We start from the raw sequence: 23856 nt of genomic DNA, 5'->3' as shown, positions 1-23856 counted from the left end.
AAGTGTTTTGGTTTAACCGTGCAGACCGGATCCAATGTTTTACATCTGAAAAGTTGTGAAACGACGGAGCTCTGCGTTGCCTTCACTGACCCCGAGAACTTCACAATCAACCACACAGTGACGGGTTTCTTAATTTTTTTTCCACCAAGGTGTCAGCCAGTCGTCATGTCCCAGCTCCTATAAATATCCATTCACGTCGTCACATAGGCCATCACCTGTAGAGACTCGGCGATTATCGCCTGTTTGCAATGCGCTGTCAGATCGATTAACGCGTGCAGCGAGCGTAACACCTCCGGGGCTGTAATGATGTAATTAAGCTGCTCTCTCATCTGAATGGACCTGCGGCAGTTAGATAACGAAAAGACAAAAACAAGATTAAAACTGTGACCCTCAGCCTGTGATCATAATAATAGCCTACTCATAATAATAAAGAAATGGATAAACATTTTGATTTTAACCAACTTTTCAAATTAAATGTATGATTTTCATGGAGATACATGTAACTAGCCACAACCACCTGCCCGATTTAGATGATAAGTATATTGGCAGTTTCGCTTAAGATAGCTATAACTTTGGTGCATTCAGGTGCCATTTGGAAATCTTGGACTTCTGGCAGGCCATTAATCATATTTGTCGAAAATCCACCAAAACCGTGAGCCTAAACTCTTACGGTTTTGGTGGCTATTGTGGACGCCATCTGCACTCATTTATACTGAATCTATAGAAGGTAATAATTTCTTCAGGTGGATGTTCATCGAAACTGGCACGGTGGTTCTGGTTCAACCCCGACATTAATAAGCAGCATCTCTGTTTACACCTTGAGGGGCCCCAACACACATTTCTCCATTCCATCTCCTGTCTCTCTGCGGGCCGCTCCTCATTCCAAGGGGCCCGCCATCGCCCATTAACACCTCTGTGATTGGTTTAACAAAGCCGACACTAATGGAGGAAACGGCACATCGGCTCACCAGGAGCACGACGGCCAGCTGATGCTGGGGGGAGGGGGGGGGGGGGGGTCTTCCTTATCTCAGTGGAATCTGATTGCGCTTCATTAAAAAGCCTAACAACGCCACCTCGTGGCCACTAGAAGGGAGTTTGTGTCATGTTGAGTTCTTCAGTCTTGTACTTTTTTTTATGTATCACAAAGCTTTAAGCAAACTCAATTGAATGCAAGTCATGACGGTTATCATAAATCCCACACACTTGGGAGTCACATGCTATGGAGTTCAATTGACCATGTGGCCGTTGAGCACAAGGCTGCAAAAAGTGACAGAGTGGTGGTCTGAATACTTTCTCTGAATATTTCTAATCTTTTGTTCTGACCCTACATGAATGTTTGAGCCGAAAGAGACTGTCGGAACAACGTTTTCCAAAGTTCTTTTGTTTAATTTTGGTGAGCCTGTACAAATTGCAGTATCAGTTTTTGGTTCTTAGCTGACCGGGGGGGCTCCCGGTGTGGTCTCCTGCTGCTGTAGCCCATCTTCTTCAAGGTTCCCCGCGTTGTGCGTTCAGAGATGCCGTTCTTCTTACTGTTGCCTTTCTATCATCTCATTCTACTCTGACCTCTTACATCAACAAGGCCTTTTCGATATTTTCTCGCTTGGACCATTCTCTGTGAACCCTAGAGATCTTGCGTGAAAATCTCAGATCAGCAAGTTTTCTAAGTGTGTTGTCATCCATGCAAAGATATACTCAAGACAGAAAATCCTGCAGGAAACAAAGGTTTGCACCCCTTTTTCTCTTTGATAAGGCAATTAGGTTCCTCTGCAGTGATCTTCTTCAGCAAGATGGGAAAGGAAGGAGGAAAAAAAGAGATCATTCTTGTAGAGGCCATAATCACCTGAAGACATTATCACTTGCTGGTCAGCAAACATTCACACTCGGTGTCAGGCGACCAATCCGGGATGCACCGCGTCTCTCGCCCCATGTTAGCTGCGATTGACTCCGGCACCCCCGCGACCCTGTATGAAGGATAAGTGGCTTTGAAGATGGATGGATGGATGGATGGTCAGCAAACAGGAAGGAGAAAATGAAACACCACAAGAGGCCAAATGCAGTACAAAATAGAAACACAGGAAAATATTTTCACAGGATCCACCGTTACAGAGAGTGAAAAACCCAGCATGGAGGTGATTTGATGCGTGTTTGACATTGATAGACAAATATAACAAAGACTTCTGTAAAAAGAGGAAAACACAATGAGGTCTGTGTGCGCGTGGAATACACTAAATATTAATAAATGTGGGGGCAGCATTATCACACCCATCCCACACATCATTTGTGATTACTTCCGTTCCTATCAAAAGTCCACAATATGTTTTTGAGCTTCTGTTGTATTTCATTTTTTTTCCCCTGGATGACATCCCGGTGTTTCTATTTTCAGGAGCATTCATTTCCTGTTGACCAGTTTTTTCCTTTCCTTCACAAGCTTGAATTGCTGCTTTAATGGGAGGAAAAACACAGGAATAAACTTAATCTATAAGAGCAGCACAACAGTGTGGTCTGTGCTTTAGCAAATCCAAAACATAATCAGCATTAAAATGCCTGAAATCACAAGGTAGAATTCTGGCATCTTGATTGGTTAAATTGAATGGACGTTCGCACACAGACAAAGCCATGAAACGTGATTCAATCTTTAACTCACGAAGCAGACATAAACAGAGAAAACAAGCACGTGTTTTCTCTTGTGTCCATGACGCTGCAATAAAAGCCAGCCGGTCTTCAGAAGGTGACCCGTAGACCGTAAGGTGAGGAAGTGCTTTGCGTGGAAACGCTTCAGATGAAAGCATAAGTCGCTGCTGGAGACTGAGGGGAAAGGCTTTCAGGTGAATCATTGACGGGACAATAAAAAAAAAGAATTAAAAAAAAAAAGCCATAGCTTCCCCTGAGGTCCCCAGACACACAGGCGCTTAAGGATTTAAAAAGGCACTTAAAGAAGGAATTTCATGATGTCTCAGTGCATATTAAACAGAAATTCCACTTCTTTAAAGACATTGCGCTACAATACAATTGCAAGATTAATGTTTTATTGAAAAAAAATATATTTTTATATATTTTTAATTCTTTTGTTGGGGGGGGGGGGTGACTGTTGTCTGAAAATGTCAACAGGCTTGTCTCTTTGAGTAGCTGAAAGCAAAGTAGTAGCTTACCTTTTATTGGTAACCCCAACTGTTACGGTTCATTGTTTCTGTATGAACTCTGTAAATAAGGGGCCTGACTGCTTTCTTCACAACAAACTTTAAAAAAAGGAAATATTAAGCCATGGTTTAACTGCACTATAGGCGGAGTCCTTGTTTACCTGAAATGGGCACTGTTTGGCAATGTTGTTTTTCAGTAAAATAAAACATTTTTCCATTGCGATAAGAGCATTAAAATGAAGAATTATGGGAAAAAAATAAATGAAGGGACATTTAGAATAGAGAAAATTGTGATTGAGATTAATTCTGAGTTAACTATTATACTATAAATTAACAAATGCAATTAATGTGATTACATATTTTAATCGTTAGACAGCATATCCCATATTATATATCCCAGTAGTCACAGAGCTTTGCTTTACCCACATTTTGTTATGTTTCAGCCTTATTCAGAAGGTAAATTTAGTTTCCCCTCAAAATTCTAGATAAAAATACAGCATAATGATGACAAAGTGAAAAAGGCTTTTGGGACATTTTTAAAAATCTATTAAAAATAAAGAACAAGCATATGGAGATATGAAGAAGAATTTTGAGTTGCTGAAATTGAAATTTGGCAAAATTGACTAGCCTGCCACATCCATCTTTCACTTCGATTTTTTGGATGACTATAAAATGAAATTATAAATATTTCATTTTCAAATTATATATATATATATATACCCACATACATATGGCATGTTTAAAATATATCAAATGAGCGCATTTTATAGAAATACTCTTTTGTAAAAAAAAGTTTGTGCTTGTCAATTAGGATGAGGTGATATGTTTCACAATATGATTCCATTTACTTGCGATAAATTATCATGTAGAATAATGATGCACATAAAGGGAGAATTCACCAAAAAAACAAAGAAACGTTTTGTAATCATTGTGTCCCTGCATACTCTTTTATCGCAAGGGTTACTTGTGTGTTTATCCACATCAGTTCCACTTACATGAATGGATCGATAACAAATAACAATCCAACAAATAAATCGAGAACAAAGTGTTACAGACCGGGCGCTTGTTTGCTCAAATCAATACCAATTAATGTCCATGTGCCAATATTGATGGTTTTAAAACCAGATATAAGACTATAAGATTAGTCCAAAATGTGTCCTGTCTCTCTTTAGGTTGGAAGTAATACATCATCATAATAATAATAATATATAATATTATTATAATATCAATTCTTATTATTACGTCTGCTGTTGGGTGTTCTCAGTTTGAAAAAAAAATGTTTTTTGGAAATGATACACAATCATTTTTAATCACATATTCCAAACCGTTGCATATAATATGACTAAGAATTGTACATACTATCATATCTATACAGTATAGAACAGTAAACATTCTAGTATAAAATATATTCCTAGGCCTATCAATAGATATCTTTTCATATACATTCAGGGTAAGGCGTAGGCTGGGCTGGATCTCGTATGAAAGCAACATTTATATAAAGATCTGGTCTATGCTTGTTTATAAACGCTGAGTCAAAGACAGCTTTATTTAAACATAAAACAAACGTTGGAACATAGAAATATCATTACTTGGCATTCTGTCCTTATCGTATGTTGGCTTACATGTATTGTCTTAACATTTTTTTATTTTCCTCCGTTTTGATTAGAAAAAAAGAACAAAATATGTCAGATTGTACCCATGTACTATATATTTTGTATTTACATTTAAGGTAGACCTTTTCACAATAACTGTCCTGGAATTTAAATGGCAAGGTAAAATATTTCAGTGACTAGTTGCAGCTCAGAGCAGCCTGAATTTTGTCGGATGACGTCTGACCTCCTGCTGCATGCAACAGCTTGTTCATCAGCGACAAAGATACGGAACAACCGGGGCTGCAGGTTTGTGTTTTTTTGCGTTGGATTTTGTCGAAACACGCTTCTCTGCCCTCAATATATTTAGTGTACTGCTACAACAAACCCTGCACCGTAGCTACTATTTGTGAGCTCGAGAAGGGTAATTTGGAAGGATAAACGATAACTAAACAAAACAGCTAATGTAGCTATACTATATAAAACCGTTTCTTACCGTGCAAATTCGGGTTGCGTGTGAACATATTTATTGTGGCGACAGCATCTCTCATACGATTGCGATGGTGGTGTACGTTGTTGTTTGTAGAAAAGTGAGACAATCTACATGTAGCTTGAGCCTGTTTATTTCCACGCTATCTGAGGGGGCTAAAGTGGGCACCAATCTTTCAGGATACTACTGACTCGACAAAAAGTAGCAACTGTTCAGCGCCTGATTGGCCCTGATTATCTGGCTCACACAGTGCATTCTTAAACGCAAAGTCTGATAAATGTTGATCAAATTTGGCGGTGTGAGCAGCTGGAGTCAAGACCTTTGCAATGGAGGTTTTCTGCACGTGGATTGCTGCGTTGCTTCTCATGAGGGTCTCGCAGAGGTCCATTGCAGACGACTCCTTGACGTATTTGATACGACTCTGGAGTAACAAAAACAGAAATAGGAAAAAACAATAAAAAAAAAATCAATTATTGGGCATGATTAACAACCAACCATATGGGTGGTTTAGATTGGGAAAATATAATGGGACATACACACATGCGGTCTTGTAATGTCGCCACAATGCGAAATAACCTGCCTGTTCTGTCTCAGGTCCTGGTTTGGTTTCCATAGAAACCATCATCACGTCTCTCTCTCTTTCTTGACAGTGACGTCTCCACTGCCGGCTCCGCTCCCGGCTGCGGCTCCGGGCCCGTTCCCTGCTCCCGGTGCGGCAGCTGAGGGGGCTCCAGCGGTTCCAAGAATGGTTGAGACTTCTCCCTGCATGAAGGCCCAAGGGGGACTGTTGGGCGAGATGTCCAATGGACAGCGCTCTCCGCTGGGGCAGTACACCTCCCCATCGCCTCGCCTGCTCTGGATGTACACTCTGGTGCACGGGAAGCAGAACCTACGTTTGGGGAAGGTAGCAAGGACGTTACTACAATTACCAGGTAGACATAAATATATATAGACTACTATTCAATGAACAATTATCGCATGAATAACCAATTTACTGATCATGCAAGAAATTGTGTTTTGCACTATATACAATTCAAAACCTATTAATGACCACAGTATACAATGAGGTCTTAAAGGACTGGTACAAATAAGCAAATTGCAAACTGTCAAACAAAAACAAACCTATGCCCTGGCACCGATGGACACTGAACAAAGTGTGTGTCTTCCAGCCTCTCATGGCACAAGGTGCAGGACAGAGTGTTGCCAGTTGAATGGGTGTTGTTGGCAGATGCTGATCCCAGCTCAGAAGCCCCACTGTGGGGTAACGCCGCGGCTGTGGTGGCCGCTTCCGCTGAGGTGCTGGATCCCAGGGGCTCCCCTCCAGACCTTGAGGGTGTGAGGCGTGGCAGCCTGGCTGGAGACGAGGCAGGCTTGGGACTGGTCTGGCTCACACCTCCAGCCGGGGTCGAGGACGAGGAAGGCATGCCTGCGTTCTTGCTGGCGCTGTTGCCAGCCACAGCAGTGTGAACCTGGGGTTGTATCTTGGCCTGGTTCTGGGACGAACTGAGCTCTCGTTCCAGCTCCGGGGTGATGAAAGGGGCAATCCCCATCCCTATCCCCAGCTGTCTGCGGCTCATCTCGGCCAGCACCGGCGCAGGGAAGATCATGGGGCTGCTCATGGGAGCAGTCCTGGCGGTCAGACCAGCAGGCATGCCCGCAAGTAGCCCGTGTGGAATCCCAGCCATGCTTTGAGTTACTAGACTAGGAGGGATAGCAGCGCCTAGCATGGGTCTCCGGCTGCCGCCGGGGCTCTGACGGTTCAACTCTTGAGGCTGCTGGCCGTCCCGGTGCATCCCGTTGGGCGGCACACGAATAGCTGACACAGTGCCTTCACCTCTTCCTCCCCTTTCGAATCGGTCCATTTGTGGCCTGCCCCCGTCCGTAGACCCATCTCCTCTACCAGATGTGCCGTGTTTATTGGGCGAGGGGCCCGGTGACCTGACGTTACCGTCCTGAATCCCGTGGGTTCGTTTGAGTTGTCGGGCACTCGCTATCAGGAACTCAATCTGATTAGCTCCCTCGTAGTTTACGCAGCCACGGCAGACCACCTCGCTGAAGTCCCACACCACAGTCCACGGCATCTTTGGCAGGTCGCAAAGGTAGCACCACTGGCGCCTGGAGGAGGACGGGGACGACATGGCTGGCACAGCTAACCTGAGCGAGTTCAACGAGCCAGCTAGCTTAGTAACGTGCTAGCACACGTTAGCTAGGTTAAATATTAGCTTTAAGAGGTGCACTCCTACTTTAAGCTTTCAATTTTTACCTCAACTGGCTTCAAACTGATTTAGAATGATTACATATCATACGTTTGTGAAAGTAGAATCAAATTGTAGGTTGTTTAGGCTCCTTTTATCATATGTTTGTTTTGTTTACCCAATTCGGCCTGCTCCTAACTGCTGTCAACTGCTTCCCAGGCAGACGGAAGGACGTTGCGTACACTTACGAAATGCATTGTGGGTGTTGAAGTTTCATCAACCGGTTTAAACACCGTAAACCAACTCACCGCGCATGGTGTTGGAACTACAAGTAAAACTGGCACGGAAGTGAGGTAATTGACTCAGAGGTCATCCGGTGTCAACACATGTGCGTCCGCCGCAGCCATGCTTTTTGAGATAGAAAACTAAATTTTTAGCGGGTTCGTATTTATTTGTATGCATAAAAATGCCTCGAGCAATATCATCTTCGTCAAGCGAAGATGAGGATGAAGAGGGGAGTCCTACAACAGAATCATCTCAGACGCAAAAAGAAACCGGTGAGTTTTCACGCTTTGTTTTCCAAGCAATGCTGTAGGTTTGCCAGTTTCACCCAGGGATACAAAGCAAACTAGCTTAGTAAATACCCAGTACAGTAGAGAACCTTCAGACTTCTGAGATCCAGGTTGTTAGAGTTAACTGTGTGTATTTACTCTTTGACTCGCGTGTTTAAAGTCCACATCTTTCTAAGTACAGATGCTTAAACCGTTTAATTCTGCAATCATCTAAAGCCTGTTATCTTCTAATGTTAAAGCCAACGACCGAAGGCTCCGCTGTGTATTCATTTTTTGGCACTGTGTTACGTATCAAATGATTTAACACGTGCCGTTTGGACCCACAGAGAAGAAGACCCGGATGTACCAGTGTCCTGCTGACTTTGTGGCTTTCTGCCATAAGCCCTGCAGCAGCACTCTCACAGAGAGTCTGAAGACCAACAAAGAAGAGTTGTGGCTCATTAAAGCTCCTGCCAACTTTAACCCAGAATGGTGGGTGCTCTCTAACTCTCAGAATCATAAACCTGTTGTGGTGTTGTAGCAAAGTATCAAGAGAAAAATCACAAAAAATGAAATCGGATGTAGGTGACGTTTTTAGGCTTTGTTACTCTTGCCAATAAATTGGATAATTTTCAGTGAACAGAAATAAATTAAGTTAATAAGTTACAGACAAAAAAATCAAATGGTGTTTCTTAAACTGACACTATAAGTCTGTTTGAAGTTTGTGAATCTCAACTAACATTATCCATCATACGATGCTCGGAATGTCAACAAAGTGCTCTAATTGCATTTTATTTTAAATGTAATATATTTGTATCAGCGTCAGAAAAGGAAAATGGCAACTTGGCCAAACTGTTACAGGACTAATATTGTAATAGCACAATGTTCAATCAATCAGTGAGAGCAAAATAAATTAGAAATTGCTCTTGATTCTAAAAGCCAGCAATGGATGAAATATAAATCATAATAAAAACAGTAGCAGTAATGTGGCTAATCATTATAACAATAGTAGTAACCGTAAATGCCAGGCAGGGCCATTTTCCATATATATCCAGAAGACGTGACTATGCCGCAGATGCAAATAAATCCCTATGCTCTGCTTTAAACAACCTATTTAGCAACTCATGTTGCAGCACAAGTGGTAACAGCAGGAGCACATTGTCTGCTGCGACCGGCAGGTGGAGCTGTTGATTGGCTCCATGCTATCGGCAACTGCACAGCCTTTTTATTTATGTTGCACAGACTTCATATCAACTTCGTTTCAGATTACACGAGACACGATTTATAAACGAGTACAAACGCAGACAAGCAAAAGCACACAGAATGAGATCAATAAAAACAAAAGGATATTCATAAAATATCAGGTAATGGGCAGTCACAATTTAAACAGTTCTGCATTTGAGATGCATAGATGCTACAGAATTCATTGTGTTTAGTTGACTGAAGCTTCATTGAGGTCCCTCAAACAAAATGACGTTGTATGGTCTAAACGCTCTATGACCTCATCTCCCCTCCCTTCAGCTTCAGCAGTGTCAAGGTGCCTCTCTCGGGTTTCCAGAGCCTGAAGGTTCCCACGGCCGCAGGTGGAGCAAAGACTGGGAGCGGCCAGCAGATCTACAGCGTCCTGGCGTCCCCCCACAGCACCTCGGAGCTCCGCCTGCTCACCAGCAACAAGCGGTCACCGGGCGACGTGGTTCTCGGTCCGGCCTTTTCGGGCTTGCTGAACGTCTGTGAGAGCTACGGAGACAGCAGCGCTAACCAGGCGCCTCAGGTCATCCGCGCTGCCCCTCCACCCTCCATACCCCGGGGGCTGAAGCAGCGGTTCCACCCCTTCGGCAGCAAGACCCCCACGTTGACCTGCGTGGCGGAGAACGAGTTGGACGGGGCCGCCTTGGGGCCCTCGTCTGCAACCCTCCGCCCGCTGGTCGTCAAGCGGTTTGTGGAGGAAACGTGGCACGAGGAAGAAGGGAGGAAAAGGAAGAAGAAGAAGAAGAAGGAAAAGCAAATTAAGGAGGAAGTAGAGGAGGAGGTGGTGGTGAAAGTAGAACCAGTAGAAGAAATTCCAGAGGAAGTTATGATGGAGCTCCCCTTCCTAGAGGGCAACGCTTCGGAGGAGAGGAGAAAAAAGAAGAAGAAAAAGAAGGACCGGGAGCGAGAAGAAGTGGAGGAGGGCGTGGAGCCCAGCTTGACGTTAAAGGAGGAGGAAGAGGTGACGGTGAAATGTGAACCGGTGGACCCTTCGTACGGCGACGTTGCAGAGAGCTTGGCAAGGAAGAAGAAAAAGAAGAAGAAAAGCAAGACTGCTGACGACTAGCGGCTTTGTTGTTTAGTTTTGTTTGTTGTCGGCTCCCTGGAAGCCATTCTACTACGAGTTTACTAATGCGGGGCTTGCTCTGGCAAGGTCAGTGTATTCAGAAAAAAGTCTTCTCACTTCTGCATGGAGAGTGACAGTTATTCTCCCAGAGAATGTGCTCTAGCCGCAGCAGTGCATGAGTCCGGTGAAGAGGTAACTTCTGCCTTCTTTGCCAGTGTGTTGTCATGTCGAGGTATAGGTTTGCTGGAATCCCACTCACACACTGTCTTCGTGTAATACGGTTCCGCAAACCAGAGAGGATCTGAGTCATGTATTTGAGAACACATGTTTTAAAATAAACAAATATTTTTTGGAGATTTTCTGTGCTTTTGATTTAGCAGTGAAATGGAAATGGAACTCCTGAACTCCGGAATTTAAATTTTGCAACAATAAAGAAGTGCCATATATACAGATTTGTGGTTTTATAAAGATTTCAGTTTTTAAAAGGGAGTTGGCATTCCTGTTGTGTTGACAAACATGTCGCTTACCAAAAATATTTCCTGTATTGAAAGCATGGTATATTTGGCAATACACATTTGTAAAATGCCTTCCACACTCAGCTGTAGGAAATGTTTTACAATCTCTAGAAATTTTACTCATCCACATCCAATTCCCTTCAGTACTTTTAACTGTCCATGACTGAGGCGGATGACTACTATAATATGACAAAAACTCAAGGCTTTAATCTGTTGGCATGCAAAGTCTTTTCAAATAATACTGCGTGTCGGCACAAAACGTTGGCATCAAAACCCCTGAAGGCTAAAACCGAGTCCATAAATCTTTGCTATCTGTGGCGAGCAGAAATTCCTCCCGTGTAAAGAGGAAAAAGCATCTGTGACAGACAGATGGCGCCAGACACCACCGTTTCTCTTACGTGGAGCAGTCTGCCTTTCTCTGAACATCTGAGCTTTTTGTTGACAAGCTGCCATTTACTTTCACTAATGCAGATCTTCTGTTACTGTATACACGTGCACAATGACCGGATTTCCACATCCCCCCCCCCCCCCCCCTCCCCCCGATAGCAGCGAATCACGGGATCTCTGTTACACTGGAAAATCTTGGGTTCAGGCTCTGCATTCTCCTCTCCCCTCCTTTTCTGCCCTCACTCCCTCCCCTGTCCCCCACCCCCATTCTGCTCTGCACCGAAGTATGGTCCTGCTTCTTAATGAGCTCCGACACCTCTGGTGCTATCTCACCATCTGTAGTAACCCTTTGCACACGCTGCAAGGCTTTATTGATCCAGCCTCATGTGTGAGTTCACATTGTGTGACTCATTCTGAAGGTTTCAGCCGCACACAAAATGAACCAAACCACTGTTAAGAGTTTAAAAAAATCTTACCATTACACACCAAATATGGACTTTAAAGTAATTCTCTAATCACTAAATTATACTGAGCATCATAGTGTTTTGCGGTTTTCCCAGTGAGTATCATCTAGTGCCAGACTTCTCACAGGTATGTCGAATGTGCGTGTGACCGCCTGGGCTACAGAAGTCATGACTTCATATGTAACTGACCGACAGTGGGTGTGTGAAGCTGTCTGATCATGAAGAGGATTTTTGACATACTGTAACAGACTGACATCATAGATGAATGAGTGTTCCAGACAAAATAAGGTTGTCACATTTACCAAGGTGAGGTGGTGAATGAAGGTCAAAGTTGTGATCTGTGAAGCCTAAGGGCTCAAATTGGCCTGAATCTAAATAAAACGATATTAAGCGAGTTGAAACCTCAAACTTTCTCAGAGAGGCGGTAGCCTGCCTGGGTGGGGGAGCGGATCCAGCTTGTGAGGGCTGCCACTCTGGACGAGAGGCCAGGCCACGCCCAAAGTCTGCTGAGGCGTGGGAAGCCTGGCCACCTCCCCCGTACTGCCGCAGAAAAGGGGAATGAAACAGAGAGCGCATAATCGGGATGATACGGACCCCTGGGGCCCCTTCGAGCAACAAAGCCCCCCGGATGACGAGGGATTTTGATTGTCAGCTGGAGCCACCGGTGGCGCTGGGTCGACCCTGGATAGGAGACTGTCAGTATGTACCACTGACTATTGAAGGGACTGCTCTGTGCAGGTGGACGCTGGTTCATCAGCAACCTTTGTGAGACCTGATACGGAAAGGGAACGGTTATTTCTATGTTCATGGACGCTAAGGCAATAGTGGCGCTGGTGTTGGGAAGGAAATCTGTTAGCTGTGCAGTATGGGTTGCTTACCTGGGTGCTGGGATTGGATTTTTGATGCTCACGCACCCAAATGACAGATCTCACCACCTGATGACACTGTCTCGGCAGTAATGGGGGTCTGACAGAAAAGCTGTGATGGGCCGACTCCTGATGAACAAAGTCTTCTGTGGATCCTTCTTTCTGAGTTCAAGGACTGTTTTTCACTGTCAAAGGAATGATGTGGGCCGCGCAGATCTCCTTTAGCATTAAAACAGAAGATGCACAGCTGATCAGAATGAGACCTTGCATCCCACAGGCTGCAGCAGGCTGTGACAGATAAAGCACTGCAAACGATGCAGCGAGCTGGAATCATTGAGCCTTCTACCAGGTTGTCGTGCTTTGCAAAAAGCAGACGGATGTGTGATGGTTCTGTGTGGATTTCAGCCCCCTCAACAAGCTGACCAGAAAAGACCGCTACCCTTCCACGCATCGTCCAGGCCCTAGACACACTGGCAGGTTCCTTCTGATACGCCTCTATAGAACTGCGCAACGGGTATTGGCAGGTCCCGCTCCGCCCTGAGGCTCAGGTCAAGACTGCCTTCATCACTAATGGGGCTTGTGGCAAGCCTGATTGATTAATGGACAGGGTGCTGGTATCCCCTAGTAGGACTGTGTTGTGTACCTGGATGGCATTCTGGTACCAGCCACCTCATTCCCGGCAATGAGGTGGGTGATGGAGCTGAAATGCTCACATCTCCGGGACACAGACTTGATCGGACCGAGGAGGGACACACAGAGAGAGGGGTTCAACAAGGTTGAATGTTGCTACTGTGTCACGAGGTGGGAGCTGCTTTGCTGTAGTCAATGCCACCAGACATTTCAGATATTACAAATACTCCTCACAGTCCGGACCGACCCCCCTGCCTTACGGCGGCTCGTGTCCTTGGAAGAAGGCTAGTCGGCTTTTTGGATTGAGGCGTATGATTCCACTGTGATCCATAGACCAACGATACGCCACAGAAATGTCAACGCACTGCTGCAGCGTGTCGACTGTGAGAAAAGTTGCAGTCGCAGGAGCGGCGGGGAAATGTGCTGCAGCAGGCCACAAACTGACAGCTGTGGACGCAACAGATTGGGGGTGCAAACAGGAGTAGAAGGAAGACATAAGGCCAGTGCTCTCTTGGGTGGAGGCCCAGCGGCGACCAGAGTTCTGGATGAACTGGAGTTTATTTAGGATTTTCGACGATGTGCCATGAAAAATACTTTTGCTTTATGAATATCTTGCAGTACTACAGAATTAAGTCTGTTTTTGACATTAATGCATATTTTGTATAACAATTCATTCAGGGGCGTGAATTGAATTTTCTCCGCTTTGAGCTGGCCTTGTTTGTATTCGCCCAGAGTACAATCCGACTGAACTTTGACCTCTGAAATAGTGAGGCTCACCCAGGTGGAACCTCCTGGTCTCTGTTTATTGATTGGTGCTCTTTCCTGGTGCTGTACCTGCATTAGTTGGAGAGAAGAAGCAGCAGAATTGCTGGCAATGAATTGATAAAGGTGAATCAATACAGGCAGTTGCAGGAATGACATATTTTGAAAGCCAAACCCGAGGTGTTAGCATCGCACCTGTTCTCTTGTCCAAAAAACAGTAGCGTTTTAACAGCAGACATTCGTTTTTGAAGCGTGAATGCAAACAGCACAAGTAACAAGCAAACTGCTATAATCCGCACTGTCACTGATTTGCTTTTGCTGATTCCTGCACAAATACAATTAAGAGCATAATAGAGTTCAATGGATAAAAGAAAATCGTCACAAGCAATATTTGTGATTGACTGGTAGAGTGAGGCTAATACATCATACATCATTTTATTAATCCCTTTTGGATCAGAAGGAAAACTAGTCCAATTTGGGATGACAGTTTTTTTAATTGCGGCAATTAGGAAATACACATATAAACCAATGTGCACTGTTTCTATCCTTTTAAAATACAACATAAGCCTCTGTCATTCATTAAGTGGATCAAGAAATACTTCATTATGTGGCTTTTGCTGTAACCAAATTATTGTTCTGGACACAGACAATAATGTAGTACTAAAGGTGCAGGAACTGCTTTTCCCAAGCGAAGCTCATGACTGATCCCTTTCTCTAATCTGAAATTATATACATATATATTTATTTATATATTTTTAATAATGAACCCCAGAATGAAAGACAAGGGAAGAAGATAAACAATATTACTCTGGTTGTGAGGTTCACGGTGGGATTCTGGCTCCACACCTGATCAGCCATACGGTATCTTAGCAACCCTCCGACCGAGTATGTCAGTCCCCTTGAATGCACTGCTGTCACCGCTGAGGGGTCAGGCAGTGAGGTGTGTTCACGTTTGAGGAGCGCTGAGTGCAGACCAGAGGAGCTGGGGAGGCTGTGAGTGCGGGGGGGACCTGCCGAGAATTTTTGTTGAGAAGCAGCTCGTTCCTGCTTTTTATTATTGTGATGGACATCAGCAGCTGCTCTTTTGGTGTGTTGTCTCCATTGTTTGCTTTTCCTTTGGTTTTATGATAAATACAGTATTTAGAGCAGCCATCGACCAATATGACTTCTTTTGTTGTAAACGTAAGGTTTCAATGTCTTTTTTCAATAGAGATCACATTTTAAATTAAAGAATTGGTTTTTTGTATGTTCAGGGAAAATCTACCATTGATCAGAACGAAGAAACTTCCCTCTGCTTTGAAGATGACAAACTCTTACCCCTCTATATGAAGTCCACAGAGTCTCATCTTGAAGGTCACAGGGGTCAAATGCGAGGTAAGGCAGTTACAGTTAGTCATCGTAATCCAGGCAATCGTACACCTGCCTGCATCTCTACTGGAACGCGTAGAATAACTAAAGAAAATAGAATGATGCTTTGTAGTGCGCCATGGGATTCTATGTGTGTATTGGCTTCTTGCTGTCTGGTCTCAGTGCAGGTTCTGTGTGTGTGTGTGTGTGTGTGTGTGTAAGGCTGTGTTAGGCTGCAGTGCTGTCTGCCGAGGAGGAGGAGGAGGATGAATAATAAATGCAGTCTGAAGTTTGGATTCAACGTGTTCAGACTACTGAGCAGAGCTGAGGCCTTTCCACGGCCCCGGCCCGAGCCAGTGCCCTATGATACGATTCTTTGGGGGAGGGTTTGCGGAGGTGGTGGTGGTGGTGTAGGGGTAATGAATTGGAGAACCAATTCGCGCCTGCCCTCCCCTCCCTCTGTGAGGATCTCTCTCTCTCTCTCTCATGCCTCTTCCTTGCTTTCCCTTTTAACCAGCGCGCCGCACTCCAGCCAGCCTGCGGCAATGTGAGCGTTGCCATGGCAACGTGGAAAGGACCACGGCGATGGAGAGAGAGAGAGAGGAGGGGTGCAGCTCATCAATGTCTTAGAGCCAACCCCCCCCCCGTCCCCCACCCAAATACACGCACACACACACACACACACACACTCATTTAAGCTGTTGAAAGAACAAACATCACAAAGGGCTGAAATCTAAAATGTGCCGCAGAGAAACAGAAATTCTGCTGTAGCTCATCTATTTTTCTAGCTGTTTGGCTATCTAGGTATCACTCTATCTCTCTATCGTTCTATCCATTCATCTATCTATCTGTTTGTTTGTGTTTTCTTTTTATACCCCCCCCCCCCCTTTCCAACTAAATATTTCTATATCCACTGCTCTTCACTGGGTGCGTGTGTGGGCTCATTTCCAGCTCCAGCCCTCTAATAAGCCCATGTGGCAAATGTGTGACGTGGATCAATAACTGGATATATGAATCTGTTCTGCACAAACTGACATGACAATGGTAATTCACATCTTCTCCTTTATTTTCTCTCAGACAATATGAAGGGGGGTAGAAAGTGTGTATGTGTGTGTCATTGCAGTGTGGATCTGAGAGGCTGCGGCAGCTGTCGACAGACAGTGAAAGCCCTAACCGCATCAGCAACTTGATTGCATACTAATGTTCCGATGTGACGGCCCCCTCCATCCCCCCCGATCAGCCTCCCTCCCTGTTTTCCCATTTCTCCTCCCTCCCCTTCCAATCTATTTCCATACGTCCCACTCTTTCGCTCGTCTTGCCCTCCCTCCCACCTTGTTTTTCACATTGTGCAGCAGTGATATGGCACTGAGCTGCTGCTGCTGCTGGTACAACCCACCCACCGCCTTCTACAACGTCACACATGGGACATAAAGGTAGAAAACAAGGCAGTTACACATGTGGCTAACAGAGCAGTGTTCTATTTGTATTTGAATTATTTAATATGACTTTTTTTATGTATAAATGAATCGTTTTGGATCATTCTGATGATGTCTGGTTGCATCAAGCAGATGTTTTCAGTTTTAAAAAAAGTTCTTTTAACTGGCTTGACCGGGACAGATGGAATAATCAATGATTAACCATCAGCTGGTGAATGCATTGGTACTTTCTGCTGCTACAGGGCCAAATTTATCCATCAAGGGACAATCCAAAACTGAGATAGAAGGAAAGTGAATGTTGGACTCTAATTCATCAATTACGATTAAAACAAGGCAATTATACACTCACCGGCCACTTTATTAGGTACCCCATGCTAGTAACGGGTTGGACCCCCTTTTGCCTTCAGAACTGCCTCAATTCTTCGTGGCATAGATTCAACAAGGTGCTGGAAGCATTCCTCAGGGAGTTTGGTCCATATTGACATGATGGCATCACACAGTTGCCGCAGATTTGTCGGCTGCACATCCATGATGCGAATCTCCCGTTCCACCACATCCCAAAGATGCTGTATTGGATTGAGATCTGGTGATTGTGGAGGCCATTTGAGTACAGCGAACTCATTGTCATGTTCAAGAAACCAGTCTGAGATGATTCCAGCTTTATGACATGGCGCTTTATCCTGCTGAAAGTAGCCATCAGAAGTTGGGTACATTGTGGTCATAAAGGGATGGACATGGTCAGCAACAATACTCAGGTAGGCTGTGGCGTTGCAACGATGCTCAATTGGTACCAAGGGGCCCAAAGAGTGCCAAGAAAATATTCCCCACACCATGACACCACCACCACCAGCCTGAACCGTTGATACAAGGCAGGATGGATCCATGCTTTCATGTTGTAGACGCCAAATTCTGACCCTACCATCCGAATGTCGCAGCAGAAATCGAGACTCATCAGACCAGGCAACGTTTTTCCAATCTTCTATTGTCCAATTTCGATGAGCTTGTGCAAATTGTAGCCTCAGTTTCCTGTTCTTAGCTGAAAGGAGTGGCAACCGGTGTGGTCTTCTGCTGCTGTAGCCCATCTGCCTCAAAGTTGGACGTACTGTGCGTTCAGAGATGCTCTTATGCCCACCTTGGTTGTAACGGGTGGTTATTTGAGTCACTGTTGCCCTTCTATCAGCTCGAACCAGTCTGGCCATTCTCCTCTGACCTCTGGCATCAACAAGGCATTTCCGCCCACAGAACTGCCGCTCACTGGATGTTTTTTCTTTTTCGGACCATTCTCTGTAAACCCTAGAGATGGTTGTGCGTAAAAATCCCAGTAGATTAGCAGTTTCTGAAATACTCAGACCAGCCCTTCTGGCACCAACAATCATGCCACGTTCAAAGTCACTCAAATCACCTTTCTTCCCCATACTGATGCTCGGTTTGAACTGCAGGAGATTGTCTTGACAATGTCTACATGCCTAAATGCACTGAGTTGCCGCCATGTGATTGGCTGCTTAGAAATTAAGTGTTAAAGAGCAGTTGGACAGGTGTACCTAATAAAGTGGCCGGTGAGTGTATATATATATATATATATATATATATATATATATATATATATTATTATTATATAAAAATATGTTTTCGGAGGATTGTTGACTGTTGACTGAGATGGGATGCGAGCAGTGGTGGCAACGTGAGGGTCACAGCCATATAGCTGTGTAAAACATAATAAGTTGTGTCTTAAGGAATCAAAAACAATTTATTTGAACAAAATAGATTATAAAAAAAAGGCTATTAATAGAAATAGCGGCTAATAGTCAGATTGCAGAGGCTGGAACAGGTCAATATTTAGCTTACTTTGAGAATTTTCTTTATTTTTCTGTCAATCTACTGAGTGATTAATCCAACAATCATGTCTGCTCCTCTCTGTACAGCCGAAACCTCTGTGACTCACGCCCATTAAATCCTCTGTAACTTCCACAGAAAGAGGGCAGCACACAGGTGGATGTGGATGGTTAGCTCGTCAATACGAGGAAGTCGGAGATGTTGGTGTTGAACATCTCTCTTTTTTGAGGCAGAGATTAACCGTTAAAGATTTGAGGCTCTGAAAAAAAAAAGAAATAGTTGAGGAAAGAAAAGGATAACAGCAAATCATTTGCCCAGACTCACTTTGGTAATGGGAGTTTTCTTTGCCTGGATTGTTGCTGACTGCTGAGAGACATCAAGTCGGATGTCAGAGAGAGTGAATGCCGTGTGAGACTGAGTGTGATAGGCTGCACAGAGAATCTGTTGCAAGGCTCACTGTGAACAGACCAGTCAAGTCTGGCATATGTTTTCAAATCAGCCCTTTTAGCAGCTTGCAGCAGTTGCCATGGAAACCCCAATGCCATTTCCCCCCATTGTTTGGGCCGCTTGATACTGAAAGCTTTTTTCTGTCGTTGTTTATCAGAAACCGGAAAGATCGGCAATAAGTGACGGGTTTTGGGCCGTTTGCTTGTGCATGCATCCTTCATTGTCCGTGCAGTTTTGCAAAAATACATTTGGTTTTCTGTGCATGTGTAATTGAGCAAGTTCAGTCTCTGTCGGAGGGGAAACCTGTCCTTCACTTGATCTTCACAGTAGATAATGACAGAGTCTGTGCAGCTCTGTCGCAGCAGATATATATATAAATAATTCCTCTTGTTTTTATTAGGTTGAATCCATGCTTTTATATTAAGTAGACAAATCCTTAAATCTTCTTTAAGAGCACATGGTACCTTAAAAGCCCACTTTCCCCTTGTGATTTGGGAAATTCTGATTTCAAACAAATACAATTTTGCCACTTCTGGGCTGCTGATGTTTTGCTCTTAGAAGTTGCTCTGCACTTAGATTTGAGTGTGGTTGATTGATGAAATCCCAATCATTCAGAGCCTACTTCAGTCCATTAAAGTTTTGATTAAAGGGATCCCATTCAATGAGCAGCGGTTTTAAACATGGTGAGGTATAAGACGTTGTTGTCAATGCTGATGTTTCATTTTACAGGCTCCTCAACCTGCATTGATCTGACTTAAAAAATGTCTTGGTCACAAACTGATGGATATAATTAGCATTAGCATTAACAATGTTTCTATAGTTAATCTATATTATAATACATAACCTATATTTGTTGCAAACTAAACCATCTTCAAAACTTTGAAAGAAATTAAACACCGTTGACTATTGAATATGTTCATAAATGAAACACACATATATATATATATATAATATGTAATAAGTATGTCCAAATTATATATATATATATATATATTGAATTTAATATATTGAATTGAATTGAATTAATATATAAATACAGTACATATAAAACAAAAATTCAATCTGAGTCATTTGAAATTCAAATCTTCACGTTTAAGCTGCCGATTATATCTCCCATGTCAATGACTCAACTCAACTCTTACAATTGAGATTTCCATAGGCTCGTTTGACTCGCCTGGAGAGTAGACCCGAGCAGGTGGCAGCAGCAGGGGGCATTGGAAGCAAACTGCGGTTTAGCAAACTTCAGAGAATAAACAGGTTGTCAAAGAAACAATCTTCCTGTTATTTCCGATCAGTCGGTCACTTCCAGTTTGAAGATCTTGTTGATTTGTTTATGCTTGTTTGTAAATATAGATTTTTGTATCAGTATTGCATGATATCACTTGTTCTTTGAATGTTTTCCTTTTAAACTAATCTTGAATTCCTTATGTTTCCATGTGTTTGTTTTAATGTACAGTGTAGGCTTCACTTGTTGTGGTTGGAACGTTTGACACCAGTATATTCATTGTGTCTGAGTTCTGTTCTGGACCAGATCTCCTTCCAGTGACAAGTGTCCAGAAAACTCTTAAAACAGGGCGTCCAGGATCAATCGGGAGGGTCCTTTTTTACCAAAATTCAAGCAGCTGTTCTAATGTTTGCTACTCCATCCCGTTTCTGAAAACCGAGCCTCCTTTCAACGGCTTTTATATATTGTGGTCACAACCCAATGCCCGTGACCACAGATTTGGTTTAGAAGGTAGATCAAAGTTCAGCTTCAGGCGCTTCCTCTTTGCCCCACTTGTGCCCAAAAGATAATATTAAATTATATAAAATGTCAATATCTGTTTTGTTTTTTAATAATGTACCCAGTCAGTCATCAATGCCGCTTATTCCTCATAGAGGGTTGCGTGGCGGATGGAGTCAATCCTCGACAACAATCACCCTGAATTGATCGCCATTGCAAGGCTGACACAGAGACACACAACCATTGACATCCACACACGGTCAATTCAGAGTCACCAGTCATCCAAACCCCCAGAGCACGTCTTCGGACTGTCGGAGGAAGCTGGAGTACCTGGAGAGAACCCACACAGACGTGGGAAGAAAATGCAGACTCCACACTGAAACCTTCCTAGAAAATGTTCTACCAGCTGCCACTGCATCCCCCATTTGTTCACTTCAGTACCATGACCTCAGACTTGGAGGTGCTGACTCTTGTCCCCTCTGGTTCTCACTTGGCTACAAACCATCCTAGTTTGAGCAGATCATCTGTAAGAATAAGAAAATGGAGAGATCCGATCCTGACGCCACCGAACCGGACACTTCATCCCCAGTCGGATCAGCAATCCGTTGTATAAATTGAGGCAGCCAACTTGACAGTAAAAACCCTGTTTCCATTCCCTGACTTTCGTCTCATTTCCCGATGACTTGCAGGGCCGCCTTTCCCAGAGTGCCTTGTGTGTCTGAGCTCTCATCCAGTCTTGGGTCAGAGTGGAGGCTACTGGATCAAAGATGAATTGGCCGTAGGAGAAATGCTGTAGCTTGCCCTGAAGTCCCACAGGGCAGCCATCTGTGAGTTGTCGAGGCCTTCTGCCCAGAGTCCTCGAGACCGGGGGGTCTGGCCGGGAGGGATCGTTCATTGGAGACAGCTCTGCCAGGCAAAGGGTATTAATAACACTTTCCCCTTCCTGAAGAAGTGCCGGAGCAATTAGCTTCAGTCGAGAGAAATCTGAAGTCACACAGCTGTTTTAGCTGGCCATTTTTGGGAGAAATAAATGCTGTGATTGTTGCTGTTGATGTTGATGGATTTGTCATTTTTGACATCGAAGTTGTAAAATAAAAAAATAATTATTGACATTGGAGCTTAGAAATACTTTGGTCTCAATAAAATGCAATAGCAGGCCGTCCCCCCTATCATTGCCATGAATACACCAGTACAGGTTCATTTTACCGCCGTCCTATTTGACTTAATCACACTTGAAAATAGCTGCTTTGCCGTCTTCCCCAAAGAGACGGCACAACCCTGGTCTCCGTTCCACGATTGCCCGAGTTGCTTTAGCCTTACTCGGGGGATTGCTGTCGTGAAAATGGATTGATAATGATTTTGATCCGAGGCCGCAGTCGGGTGCCAAGCCAATGAATCGAAAACGACTCTGCGCAGAAGGCTCAACTATGTTGTAGATGAGCTGAAAGGACTCCCTCTCGATCCCACTCCTCCACCTTGCCTGACACCATGGAACAGAAACAAATACCAGGTGATGGATTCCACGAACTCATCTGATCTCCTGGGTCACGTTGTGCAAGCTGCTCCGGAACAGAGCCATCATTTGGACGGTCCATTTTCAAGTTGCCCGGCCCACCTGGATCCGCCAATCACCTGCTTTTTCCCTACCAGCTTCTGTTGTCATTGTGGGACGTCCTCCGTGGCTCGCCTCATGGCCGTGTCAAACTCACAAACAATCTGCAGTCCTTTGCAGAAGCAATGGACGTAAATTCCTGCCTCGCAGCGCTCTTCTGTCGTCGCCGCTTTGCCTCCCATTTCATTTTACGTGTCAGTTCGTATGCCATTGCTGCTCAGCAATAAAAAAAAAATGGTAAATTTCACCACATTGATTGAAGCCACCCGAGTTTCTGGCAGGCACTGCATCATTTCTGGTCCACTGCCGGCCTCATGTCATCACAAAATAACGTCAGATGTTGGATGTGCGGATCTGTTTACCATGACGGGCCAGCGGGTCAGGATGCCCCCCTGACATCGCTTAATACGAGTACGTTCAAAATCATTTTGTGTGACCAACTAAAAATTGTATGCAATTTTCAATGGCCTTGTTTACCAGCATTCATTTGAGTTAGAATCCGTTGAGAAACAACAACTTCGCGTAGCTTGTAAGAGACGTTCTCATCTTTGAATCAAATAACAAAAAATGCTGAGGAACGAATGGGTGTATGATAACTAGTACTTTTATATTCTACAATACGACCTCAATCTATCTTTGCACATTTGTTAAAAAAAAAGAACCAGTGCGGATCGCAGTAATCCAAAAAGGGACTGTGCTCTATTTTATGTAAGGCTCAGAAATAGGTCAACAGCAGTAATAGTGTCACTCCCTTCCATTCAGTATTTCATTTATCTTTCCTTTCTTTGAGCAGACTTTCAATGTGGTTACATAACAATTTGTGGAAAAGGAAGTATGCAACCATCTATTAATTTACTACGATCGTTGAATAAAATGTTTTTTACCAGCAGCATCTGTCGGCAGAGTAGAGGCGGAGTGTTCCTCTCTCCCTCGCTCTGTGGTAGTGGCGGTGTGTTGCAGTTCTATTTGTCGGCAGAACCCCTCCCGTTTTGGATGGTCCGTCGCTGCATAAGCTGACTTATGTAAAGGGGGATAAGCCGATGCTGAGTGTGTTGCATAAATGGTCCCTTTGTAGTCAGACAGTCCATCCGGAAAACTCCTCCACGCTTCCATTTTTGTGCGGCAGAGTCAATTCTATTGACCCATGACCTCGACAAGTGTCTCCGAACGAACTGATATGGTTTACTTTTTTCTAGAGCGTTGTCCAGTCAGCTGTCCATGTTCCAGGACTCGTGAGCCCAAGGACCCAAAACGGAACAACGGAACGAATGCAGGGGAAACCTCGAGATTAAAGAAGTGTGTGCTTCACTGACACTGAACCATGCGGCGAAGTTAGTGGGTGCAAACAAAGCATTTAGAACCACAAAACACCTGCGTTGGCTTCGCTATTGAAGATGATCATGGTTTTTAATGAGATTAGTGTGTGACAATTGGCTCAACAGCTAAATATGGAATGAGAGTGTTTTTGCACAAATGCAATAGATTCGAATTTGACTGGTATCTTCATTGGGGCTTTTGTTTGGTTGGAAACGAAAGGAAAACTCTTCAGCCACATGTT

At 44.1% G+C, this 23856-nt stretch overlaps 2 protein-coding genes and 1 long non-coding RNA gene across 3 annotated transcripts; 2 read left to right on the top strand and 1 right to left on the bottom strand.

Moving 5' to 3' along the window:
* Positions 1-4161: 4161 nt before the first annotated feature.
* Positions 4162-7638, bottom strand: irf2bp1 (interferon regulatory factor 2 binding protein 1). The gene is made up of 3 exons (XM_037464813.2): positions 6339-7638; positions 5797-6105; positions 4162-5637 (listed from the first exon to the last, which is right to left on the bottom strand). Exons 1-2 carry the CDS (start codon positions 7352-7354, stop codon positions 5841-5843), a joined length of 1281 nt encoding a protein of 426 aa, XP_037320710.2. The 5' UTR covers positions 7355-7638; the 3' UTR covers positions 4162-5637; positions 5797-5840.
* A 107-nt stretch (positions 7639-7745) lies between these two features.
* On the top strand, positions 7746-10898 carry polr1g (RNA polymerase I subunit G). Its single transcript, XM_037464825.2, has 3 exons — positions 7746-7968; positions 8310-8454; positions 9484-10898. The coding sequence occupies exons 1-3, from the start codon at positions 7878-7880 to the stop codon at positions 10274-10276; spliced, it is 1029 nt and encodes a 342-aa protein (XP_037320722.1). The 5' UTR covers positions 7746-7877; the 3' UTR covers positions 10277-10898.
* Positions 10899-14764: 3866 nt separating this feature from the next.
* LOC119213777 (uncharacterized) lies at positions 14765-16121 on the top strand. The gene is made up of 3 exons (XR_005119902.2): positions 14765-14987; positions 15154-15274; positions 15470-16121. It is a non-coding gene; the product is annotated as an uncharacterized LOC119213777 (long non-coding RNA).
* Positions 16122-23856: the final 7735 nt, after the last annotated feature.

Source organism: Pungitius pungitius, chromosome 3 (genome assembly GCF_949316345.1).
Source record: "Pungitius pungitius chromosome 3, fPunPun2.1, whole genome shotgun sequence".
Lineage (NCBI taxonomy): Eukaryota > Metazoa > Chordata > Actinopteri > Perciformes > Gasterosteidae > Pungitius > Pungitius pungitius.
The sequence above is the reverse complement of the archived record's forward strand: the minus strand, read 5'-3'. Positions and strand labels throughout refer to the sequence as shown.